Raw genomic sequence first — 12,168 nt, 5'->3', positions numbered from 1 at the left:
TGGTCCAGATGTGCAGCAACGTCACTTCTGTGCCTAAACTGCTGGCATAGACCTGTGGTGATGTATGCTTCTGTAGGATATATGTTCTTTTATTAAGGTGGACTTGTTACAAATTGCATTTCAACAGATGGTGCCTTGAAAACATTGACATGCACCTGAAGCTAAGCAATACCTGGAAGAGAGACCATCTTGGAAAAAGCTTGGGTTGCTGTTAGAAGAGGTGTTGGTGAGGCCAGCAGGGGGTGCTTACCCTGTAGTGTGAATGTAAGTCCCAATGCCACCAGTGTAATGTGGGAGACACTGTGCTGTAAAAATGGCACCATTCTTCAGATGAGATGTAAAACTGAGGTCCTGACTATCTGTGGTTATTAAAGATCTGTGGGCATCTTTCATAAAGAGTAGGGGGTATCCCGATGTCCTGGCTAAATTGTCCTTCATTGCCTAGTCATTCTGGCCCCCTATATCATCCCCTGTCTCTAATTGGCTTTCTCTCTCTCTCTCTCACCACTTCACCAACAAACTCCTAGTGTGGTAAGCATACTGGCACAAAAATGGCTGCCGCCACATCTTCAAGGTGGATGCCACACATTAGTGGTGGTTGAAGGGGCTCCCTAATCCCTGAAGCACTTTAAAAAGTGAGAAAAGTGCTATATAAATTTTAAGATTTTTATTAAGGAAAATGAATTACAAAATGCATTCTAACAGGTGGTGCCCTTCAAATGCATCTTAGCCACATAGCACAGCTAGTAAAGAGTAACGCCTTTTGCATTTTTGCCGATATTTCCATTAATGGACATGTTAAGTGTAAGGTCCGACCGATGCTCCAAAATCAGTTTATGAAACTTACTTGTAACCTGAAGACCACCCGTAGTACAATGAGTGGAAATGCAGGATAGAAGAATAAGAAGAAAGGCAACTTGAACTGCCATATGCTATATTAAAATACCAAATCTTCAGCCTTGATTCAAATTTTGAGGCTGATAGAGCTTCCTTAACATATATGTATATATTTATTTTACAATGTTTGTATTTTTCTTTGATATTTTATTTCCCAGAGTCGGAAACAACTGCAATGCATTGTATGGCTGAGAGAAAAAAAATTGGGTGGGTGTTGTGTGTGGAAACCCGGGGTAAATTAAAGACTTCACTAAGGGTTAACTGTCTGCAGCACCAAAGCCCCAAGCTGCTTGAAGTTTGTTCAAAGTGCTTTGGTGGTGGTGTCTGATTATAAGGTCCGGCATAGAGGGCATTCATCATCGGGGCGCAACAACCACGTCCTCCCTTCAGTATCACCCCTCAAATCACGTGGGCCTGTTTAAACACAGAGCAGCGGGTGGTCACTGGGATGTGACGTAACACATGGGTGGCGCTGCGCAGGGCGCTGGCAGACAGTTATGATGGAAAAAATCCATTATGGCTTTGAGGTGAGCGCTGTAGTTGCTGGTTTATAATAACAGCGGACGACTGTGGCCTTGAATTTTATTAGGCCCAGGCCTGTCTATAGTGAGACACAAAGTCACGCGAGGAGACGGGTCGACAGAGATGTTGCTTTATAGATACAGTGGGTCCAGAAGATAGTCAGACCCCTTCACTTTTGTCGTGTTTGATTACAGTGCCCTCTGTAATGTTGGGCACAAAGACACCTTGTTTTACTTGATGTACCCCTAAGTTTAAATTATAAATCAAACCTTTGAGACGTATTTAAAGTGCACATTGCAGACTTTCATTTAATGGGATTTTGGTCACACTACACTCTTCCTACATAACCCAAAGCCCCCCAATTTAAGAATTAAATAGAGGACATTTGGAAAAAGCAAAGAGTTGGTCAGCCGATCAAACTGAGCGGTTGTGGCAGAAAGGCTGGCAATGCTTTAGTTCGGGCCATGCAAGAATACCTCTGTCACTCGTGGACTCTTAGAGGTAAAAATACCTTAAGAACGAACGGCTTCTTCTGGCGTTTATACAGCATCACTGAAGCGGCTATTTATCTCTGTGCAGCGTGGCGTATTGAGAGCCTGTGAAAATGAAAATGAAAGATTGTGAAAGAAGGATGGCTGAGACCTGGCAGATTACCCTTTTAATTATGAAGAAAAGAAAAAAGTATCCTGCAATGCAATACTGTTCTCATGTGTAAAACAACTAATTTATATGAGAAAACGACTGACTGCCTCTCTGTCATTCCTGGGTCCAAATGACGACTATGATCTGTGATCACCCAGGCTGTATCTACCTGCTCCCAGAAGGGGCGGCACCTCCAGTACTTGGCAGAGGGGCGGAGTCAGGCGTCGTCTCCTGGCAACTTGTCCACACTGTAAGAACAACAAACATCACTGACTGTACATCACTGTAATTAAGTAGAGGAGTTTGTTTAGAACTGCAATACGGACAGACACAGGAGGTCTTCTGTCCCCAGAAGCCATTAGACTATTTAACTCTTACCAAACTGGGGAGGAGATGGTCTTTGAGTTCTGGGCCTGATGCCCCTTCTCTGCTCATAAGCTATGGTAGCATTATTAGCTGTTACACTACTACTACTATCTCAGCTCATGGTCACTACTCTATAACATCTTGAGAACGTGTCACTTTAAACATGATACCCTGTCAGCTTAGGCCAAGTCATCTTATTTTATGTGTTTCACATCTATCTATCTATCTATCTATCTATCTATCTATCTATCTATCTATCTATCTATCTATCTATCTATCTATCTATCTTTCTATCTATCTAACTATCATATAGTGTCTTTCACATCTATCTATCTATCTAGAGGAAACTAGAGATATGGTTAGCATCAGTGCCCCCTCCTGCCCGGTGGTGTTTATGTTGGCGTTACCTGAGCCCGTCAGGAGACCCTCGTGTGTTGTATGCGTGACAGGATTTACAGGTCTGTTACTTAAGTATGGAATATCCAGAGAAATATGTCTCACTTAAGCCATTCCAAAGTGACGTTATTTTGCACAGATGAATTAACACTTTACTGTTGCTTTGTAGGTGTTATTATCAGTAAAATGTCTTTATCTATATCTCGTTACATAACAGTATAATAGGTGTTTTTTTTTGCAGTTTCTAAAATAAAGTGTTACCAAAGGGTTTAAATAAAAGAAGTGACCAAGAACATGATGCTCATTCTGGAATTGCTCCAGAGAACCTGTTTGGAGATGAGAGAAGCTTCCAGAAGGATATGCACTACTGCAATACCACAGATCAGGGTGTCCAGACAGAAGCTTCTCAATAAATGGCACAGGGAAGCCCACTTACAGTTTGCATTTTGGGGCTCTCCAGTGTACGGTGGCAGTACCCCATCTGGAGACGCTCTGCCTATAGCAGGCAGCCATCCTCTGTGCTGATGTTCCCAGTACACAATGTGTCCTGCTGTTCCTGGGATGCCAACTGCAGTGTAGCTGCTGCTGCAGCATCTTCCTGCACCCATATCCTGGCACGGCAGGGGACTGCCACCACTGCCCATCTGTCCTTCATTTGCTATGGCTTCCTGGCCAGGTAAGGGAGCAGGACCCATCCTGGCAAGGACACCCGTTGGTTCTTCATAGTGTGTATACAATACAATACAATTTATTTTTGTATAGCCCAAAATCACACAAGAAGTGCCGCAATGGGCTTTAACAGGCCCTGCCTTCTGACAGCCCCTCGGCATTGACTCTCTAAGAAGGCAAGCAAGAACTCCCAATAAAAAAAAAAACCCTAGCAGGAAAAAAATGGAAGAAATCTTGGGTAAGGCAGTTCAAAGAGAGACCCCTTTCCAGGTAGGTTGGGCGTGCAGTGGGTATCACAAAAAAAGGGGGTCAATACAATACAGAGAACAGGACACAAGTCATCCTCAATACAATACAATAGTGCAATAGAAATATTACAAGTACAGAGTAGAATTTAACAGTAGATGATATCCCATAATATTTGTTTAGAGTCCTGGAGACCTTGGCCCTCAAACTGTCTCCCACTATTGGCCATTCCACAGCTGAGACAGCGCTGGGCCAGCCAATCGGATGAAAGGACCCCTCTACCCGACGATTCCTGCATCACTGCACCACGTGAACCCCTCTGGCAGAAATGACCAAAGTGAATGAAACCTTTCTTGTTGTGTTTTTCAGGCGACGAAGTTCTTATCATCCAAGAAAAACTTGATGGAATCAAAGCCAGATATGCCGAGATCAATACGATGAGTGGAAACGTTTCGAAACTGCTGAACCAGGCCTTGACGCTTTCCACAAGGCTGTTCCAGACGCACGAGGAGTTGTGCCAGTGGCTGGGTGGTGTCGAAGCCGAGGTCGTTACCTTTGAGGCTCAGGTCCCTGTTGGAGAACAGCTCAGCCAGGTCCAGGAGAGGCAAAAAGTACGCGTTTTGTTGATTTTGCATGTTAACTTATATCAGTGGGTAATCAATAGGAAGTTAAATCATGGCTGTCTGCTAATTTTCCTAAATTAAATAGTGATAAAACAGAGGTTCTTCTGGTAGGAACTAAATCTGTTTTGGACAAATGTGATATACTGTTGACTATCGACTATCGATGGTTAAGAGCTTAGGAGTCATTAGTGGGGGCTTTGTGGCTGGGGATCTGCATCGGCAAGTGGAAGGTTGCCAGTTTCAATCTGTTGAGCCGTTGAGCAAAGCCCTTAAACTGCAATGGCTTCATCCTGAGTGTGACGTTAATGTGCATCCAGCGACGCCAGCAGGTCCTCCAACATTCAGGGTTAGGGGTAGGTTAGGGTTTGTAGAGATGATCGCCCACTAGAGGGCGAACACTGCAAGGGCACACTACCTGTGAAGACAGTATCCTGCCTAATCTCCCTGCCTCAACACTTATTGATAGTATACGGGGCCTTTAAAAACCTCTAAAATGTCATCATAATGTTGCTAAAAAACCTCTTAACTCTTTCAGGGCTGATGTCGACTTTTGTCAAAATTCAGGAGTAGAGGATGGTAATCAGCTGTAAACTTCAACAAAACTTACCCTTATGTTTTAGTTCGACTCTTGTTGCTAGAAGGAAAGTTACATCGCTTTGTTGATTCCCTATGCATGCGTGAGTAGCGAAGAGCAAACACCCTCTTAAATGGCACCGATATCTGGCGAGAGACTAAAGTGAATGTGCAAAACAAAATACTCCATGGACGTTTAACGTAATTTCGTTGAATAGGACTCTGACTCGTCGGGCTCCGAGTTTGAAGCAAGTGATCTGGAGATGGATATCAGAAGCAAAAGTGAGGTACCAACATCATCTGATTGGTCCCCAGCTGATCGTGGTGCTGAACACTTTTGTGTAGCTGATGCACCTACAGCAGTGTATGCCTGGGAGTACCATCACTTACGATAAGAAGAGGTACAAACCATATTGCGTCACACTGCACCCGCCACCCACCTGCTGTGCGAAGACAGCCAGGCAGCTGGCCCAACATGCATTCCTGCTGACCATCAAGGTGCCCCCACGCAGTCACTGCCACCAGAGATGCCGAACATGTGCCAACAGCAGCCACAGCACATAGCAACGTGTACATAGCATAGTGCTTTATATTGACTTATGCGTGAAACCATTGCTTTGTGTGGTTTTCAGAAAACTGAGTTTTTTGGAAAAAATATTCAACCCTCAAAGAGTTAAAATACATTTATAAAAATTATCCTTTAAAACATGTACAAAATTTGCCTCCATAAATAAACTTTGAGAATGTGTAAAATTAAGACAGATAAAAAAAGATTTTTAAATAAATAATAGTGAGGTTTTAAATGCAATCATAAATCGATAAAATAGAGAATTAAAAATTCCCATAGTTCAAAATAATATTGTTGGGTTATTAGAGAAACCTTAAATTTATACTGCACACTAAGGTTACAAATTTTTAAAACTCGGGTTTTTAAAAGGTCTAATTTAAGATTAGGAACTCTAAAAACAAAAGCAGAGAAGGAAAACGTCAAGATTAGGAGAACAAACTGAGACAGCGTGGCCTTGGCTCACTAGCCCACAATTTAATATTTAAATATTTATATCTGGAAGTTTTCTGTGATTGCACTCAGATAAATAATACATAAATATCTCTCTTATTATAAAAACAAATCCTGGCGACGAGATGTGATGTTCACGTTAAGATCACGGAAGACACTTAAAAGACCCGCGAGACTAAAGAGATTGGCCATGGAGCGTCTCGCGACGACGTAGAACATGAGATTCTTGCAAGACACGCCCTACTTACAACCAAATAAGAGGTCGTGTTTTGGCTTTGAGCACACGCAGATCCAGGGCTCTCAGCGCATGTAAAGCGTATAAGGACAATACGTTATAAATGAAACGTCGACGACTAAGCGAAGAAGAAAGCAGCGTGGAAAAAAGACACTCAAAAGCGTTGGAGAGAGAAAATAGGAAAAGAATAAACAAGGTGCAAATTCAGAAAATAGGGGCGGCACGGTGGCGCAGTGGTAGCGCTGCTGCCTCGCAGTTAGGAGACCCGGGTTCGCTTCCCGGGTCCTCCTGCGTGGAGTTTGCATGTTCTCCCGTGTCTGCGTGGGTTTCCTCCGGGCGCTCCGGTTTCCTCCCACAATCCAAAGACATGCAGGTTAGGTGGATTGGCGATTCTAAAAATTGGCCCTAGTGTGTGCTTGGTGTGTTTGTGTGTGTCCTGCGGTGGGTTGGCACCCTGCCCTGGATTGGTTCCTGCCTTGTGACCTGTGTTGGCTGGGATTGGCTCCAGCAGACCCCCGTGACCCTGTATTTGGATTCAGCGGGTTAGGAAATGGATGGATGGATGGAAATTCAGAAAATAAGGAAAATAATTATCAGCCCGGAACAAGACGAATTGAAAAAAAAATCAGGTCCAATCTGGACATTGGTGCTGTACACTTACAGAACAGGTTAGAGATTATGAAAGCAGTGGAATAATCAGAAAGGCGCAAAACACATGCAGAACAAAATACAGAATATGAAAGCTGCAAACAACGACAGGGTCAAAAAAAAAAGAAAGTAAACATCGCATTAGCGCAAAGAAAGAGAAATTATTACTCGGAGAAATAACGAAAAGGTGAATCGAGATCGAATATACGGACATACTGTAGGTGATATGTCAGAAGTATGTAAATATTGTAAGGATTTGAAGTTTAAGTCAAGAGAATTTCAGAAATGGAGTTTACCTCACATGCATTTATTGGTTACTTTGCAAAAAAAGTGATTAACTGTTGATGATGAAGATCGTTTTGTCTGTGCTGAAATTCCAAACAGAGAAACCTGTCCTGAATTACGGTACAAAGTCATTAAACACGTCTCACTGACCTCATTATAAAGATTCAGCTTATTAGGACTCAAAAGATTCCAAATATTATTTTTACGGAAGTTCTGAAATAAAAGTGAAACTAATGAAATAGAAACAATTCAAAGAAAAAAAAATTCTTAAAAGTGTGTATCTGGAAAACCAAACACAGAGGTTAGCAAGCGAAGCGAGCAGGAGGCGAAGCCCCCTAGTTAAACAAATATTCTTTGCCTATAGTGCTACACAAACAACCTTTATATTCATAATTTTTCTCTCCTTATACAATTTCTTATAATAATTTATAAATAATAGGGATTCTCAGAGGATATCCACTATCTATTATTTTTAAACATAATTTTATTAAGGTATATAAATATTATTTAAAACATTTTCTATAAAGCAATTTACAAAAAAAATCAAAATAGGACTTATAGTGTTAAAAAACTTGTGGTGCTGGGGAGCCACCCGCAACACAGCTGCACTTGGATGCCAATCTGCGTGGTGGATGTGGCATCGCGCTGTCATCAGTCATCGGCGTGTGCTTCAGTCCTCTTCCTCCTTAAAACTTGAGGCACTTATTAGTAATGTCACTCGGTCGACATATTTCCGTCTACATGATATCAGCCATTTTCACCCGTCTCTTTCTCTATTCCTTGTTCATGCTCTCGTATTGATTATTGTAATTCTACCCTTTCTGGTCTTCCTTTCCAATCTTCTTTTGGGTCAGAATGCTGCTGTTACTCGTAGCGTTTACCAGAACCCCTTCCATTGAAGACGTTACTCCAGTCCTTCTGCAGCCTCACTGGCTCCCTGGTAAAATATCACATTGATTTTAAGGTTCTGCGTATTATTTTTACAAGACACCACCTTAATTTTCTGATCTTCCTTATATCTCCGTTCCTTCCTCTATTAATCTTCTTATATCTCCTGCTCGCTTGTCTGCCATGGGGGTTTTGATGTTTCAGTCGAGCGGCCACTCGCTTCTGGAACTCTCTAACACAAGACATTCGTAATATCGATTCTCTTCCTACTTTCAAATCTCGCCTTAAAATCTTTTGAAGCTGGCTTATTCTGTTTAATATAAATTTTACTTGGTAAATTAAATTTTATTATTGTATTTATTCTGGTTTCATTGTGCTGTCAAATTTTATTAAGTTTATATTGTGACTGTTGTTATTAATATCTTCTGTAAGGTGTCCTTGTACGGTGTGCCTGGAAAGGCGCCTATAAATCTGCTGGCGGGTGGTATTGCTGAGGCCCCCTGAATCCATCTCAAGCCCCTGACTCTTCTCTTGTTGAGTTTGCATTTTCTTCCTGTGTCCATTCCAGATTTTCTCCCAGATTTCCTCCCTTTATCCCGTGTCTATTCCAGAATTTCTCCCAAAACTTGAGGATATGAAGTGTTGGATTAATTGGCCCCTCAAAAACTCCCCAGTGTGAGTGGACCATGCATGAAAGTCCTGTTTCCTACCTTGTGCTCCGGTACCACCCTAACCATAAACTGGATTGAACAGGTTTGAGATGTCATGACTCCTATTGTCCAAATCCCCTCCACCTCCTTCAGCTTCTCCAGTTGGGGTGCAGGATGCCAAGGTGCACCCAGGCCAGTCAGGAGATATAATCTGTCCAGTAAATTTAAGGTCTGCCCCAAAGTCTCCTCCTAGATGATTTATCCTAATTAGATGGCCGAACCACCTGATTTGATCCCTTCCAATGTGGAGTAGTGGCTCAAGTTTGTGTCCCTCCGGAATGTCCACGCTCTTCACCCTGTCTGCAATATTGAGCCCAGACACCCTACAAGGAAGGCCATTTCCACAACCCAATGTACATTCAAGATCTAACTCTTTTGGTCACTACTCAAACCTCGTCGCCGTAGGTCAACCCGTAATTTGAGAGCTTTGCCTTTCGACTCATCTTTCTCTTCGCCATGACTGACCAGTACAACACGTGCATCACTTTGGAGGCCTTTCCAGTCTGTATCGATCTCTTACTCCATTCTTCCCTCATCCGTGAACAAGACCTCCTATCCACCCTTTTCCAGACTGAAAACCATGACCTCACTTTTGTGATGTGCCAGTCCCCACTTGGCTGAAAAGTGCACCAGTGTCCCAACTGAGGTCACCATCTGATGAAGCCAACAGGACCACATCATCTGCAAAAAAAATAGCAGAGATTGCAATTCTGAGGTCACCCTTTCCACTCTTTTGGCTAAGAAAATCCCTCCATAAAAATGACAAACAGGCAATCCTGGTGGAGATTCGTAAATATTTATTTTATCTTTTACACAGGACCTTTTGAAGGATGTGAAGGATCACAAAGCATTAGTGAGCAGCCTGAATGAAGTGAGCAGCAGCCTGCTGGAACTCGTACCATGGAGGGCCCGGGAAGGTCTGGACAAGTTGGTTTCAGAGGACAACGAGCGATACAAGCTTGTGAGCGATGCTCTGGTGCACCATGTTGAAGAAATCGATGCCACCATCCTTCGGTCTCAGCAGGTAACACACTGCTTGATTTCTTATTAAAAATGATTAAAAATTCATTCAACGTTACTGCTTTGCAGATGAAAGTGGAATGTCATTTATAGCCAATTAGGCACGTCAAGTGGCTTGATTGGCACACCACACATACGCCATATTACAGCATACAGTGTTCTCCAGGTCATACACAGAGATTCGAGCCTTTACTTACGTAATCTTAGGGAGTCGGTGGCGTGTTCTCGTGACCACCAGACACTTCAACCAGTCTGCGACTCACCTCATCAAAATCAAGCAGCTTCATTTTCTTCAAATTATCCGACTCACGGCTCCATGTTCTTAGGGTGTTTGCATGGAATTTCTGACGCGGAAATGCACATTTACTGTCTGTATGATTTGAGAGATGCTTGTCTCTATTTACACCTTCTGGGCTTTGGTCGGCTAGCACGCTCTTGGCTGCGTAAAAATCCCACGTCATAGCTGGTACCTGATTGGCGTCATTCTAAAAAAAGTCACATGATTTTAATGTTCTACTATGGCGGCAAGTACTTTCTATTTAGAACAAATGTGAACCAAACTGCCTCTAATTTGCACCATTGCCCTGTGATTCAGTTTGAGCAGGCAGCTGACGTGGAGTTTGCCTGGCTGTCAGATATGGAGACAAAGCTGCTGTCTCAGGGTGACATCCGACTAGAGCAAGACCAGACCACCTCCCAGCTCCAGGCACAGAAGGTAAGAAATTCCCTATGATTCAGAAAACATGCCTTATATTCTGACTGATATTTTACTTAGCCCATGTGGTTTGTTGTGACGACCAAGACAAATTTTGAATCTCATGTTTTTATGAAGAATGGAGTAGAATAGATGGCAAGCATGCAGTGGCATTATGGGATGGTTTTAAGGTCTCCTTCCTGGCCTGGAGGCCAAGCCAGTAAATGATGAAGAAGAAGAAGAGAGGCAGGGCATTCCTGCCGTAACCAGCACTTATACAGTATAAGAACATAAGAAATTTGACAAGCGAGAGTTAACCATTCAGCCCATCAAGTTCATTTGTTTTAGTTGACAGCTAAGCTGACCCAATAAATAGAAGAGGAAATTGGCAGAGAGTACCAACACCGCAGCAGATATATTGGCAACCCACAGGGGGTGCTATTGTAGATCCTTTCCTGGCTGAGAAGTCAGTATACTGGAAGGCCAAAGGGAGGCAACTTATGTGAACTGTTTGTTTCCCTGAGACACGAGATGGCAGCATCCCAGCGCTGCTTTACCTGTACATGAACCCCCAGAGCATGTTGGGAGCTGTAGTCCCCCAAGGAAGCCCTGTTGGGTTCTGTGGGTGTTGCCAGGGGGATGCTGCAGGGATTTATGATCTGCCTGACCCAGAGGTGTTTCCAGTGGCCTGGCATCGTGCTTCTCAACCACTGGGTCACGACCCTGGTTGCCACTGGTGGGTTGCGGGTTACCTTTGTTGGTTCAAGAGTGGGTTGCCTAAGCCAGTGCTTCTCAACTGGTGGGTCATAGGTTGCCGTCGTTGTTTCATGAGTGAGTTGCCTAAGCCAGTGTTTCTCAACCACTGAGTCGTGACCCTGGTTGCCACTGGTTGGTCGAGGGGTTATGGTTGTGGGTTAGCAAGTGGGACATCGCCTAAGCGATCGGCAGCACTAAGTAATATGTTTCCCTATTTCTAAATGAGCTTATTTCACCAGTGGGGAGATCTGATCGAGCTTGTTTTACCAAAGGGGGTTCTCAATGAATTTAAAAAGGCAAAACTAGGTCGCGGGACCATAAAATTTGGAAAATACCAGTACAAGGAAAAGGGTGTGGGCCGAATTATGTAAAAGTTAGCAACATGGTCAGCAGCACCAATCAGAGCAAACCATAAAGGTCCCTCCAGGAGTCAGAAAACATATGAGACCCTGCAAAATGATAACAATAATAATAATGACAGTAACAAGATTCATCACTGTGGCCAGTTTCTGCAGTTTCTAGAATTCTGTTTTTCTGTGGTTCTCGACCAAAAGTATGAATCGCCTCAACTTGGTTGGCCATAAATTGGCACATGAATGTATTTATTTAAGAAAATTTTACCAAAAAAATGTGTGCAATTTGACCACGATGAGTCTACTAGTGGATGAATTCATGCTGTAACCACCTGGGGGCACCACTGAGCCCCAAACCTCAGACACAGTGTTGCCCAACACAATTCTTGGTTTATGCATCCATCCATTATCCAGCCCGCTATATCCTAACTATAGGGTCACAGGGGTCTGCTGGAGCCAATCCCAGCCAACACAGGGCGCAAGGCAGAAAACATACCCCAGGCAGGGCGCCAGCCCACCACAGGGCACACACCAAGCACACACTAGGGACAAATTAGGACCGCCAATGCACCTAACCTGCATGTCTTTGGACTATGGGAAGAAACCGGAGCACCAGGAGGAAACGCA

General features: G+C 43.4%; 1 protein-coding gene across 13 annotated transcripts in view; it reads left to right on the top strand.

Annotated features, from left to right (window-relative positions):
* dst (dystonin) overlaps window positions 1–12,168 on the top strand; it is a 413,393-nt gene that overhangs the window by 348,934 nt on the left and 52,291 nt on the right. For all 13 annotated transcript variants that reach the window (XM_039739122.1, XM_039739120.1, XM_039739118.1 and 10 more), the window contains 3 exons: window positions 4,108–4,349; window positions 9,536–9,742; window positions 10,334–10,453. In XM_039739122.1, the coding sequence (XP_039595056.1) occupies window positions 4,108–4,349; window positions 9,536–9,742; window positions 10,334–10,453 (569 nt within the window). The remainder of the gene's footprint in view (window positions 1–4,107; window positions 4,350–9,535; window positions 9,743–10,333; window positions 10,454–12,168) is intronic.

Source organism: Polypterus senegalus, chromosome 16, assembly GCF_016835505.1.
Source record: "Polypterus senegalus isolate Bchr_013 chromosome 16, ASM1683550v1, whole genome shotgun sequence".
In the NCBI taxonomy this organism is placed as follows: Eukaryota; Metazoa; Chordata; class Cladistia; order Polypteriformes; family Polypteridae; genus Polypterus; species Polypterus senegalus.
This window is presented reverse-complemented; position numbering and strand designations above follow the sequence as displayed.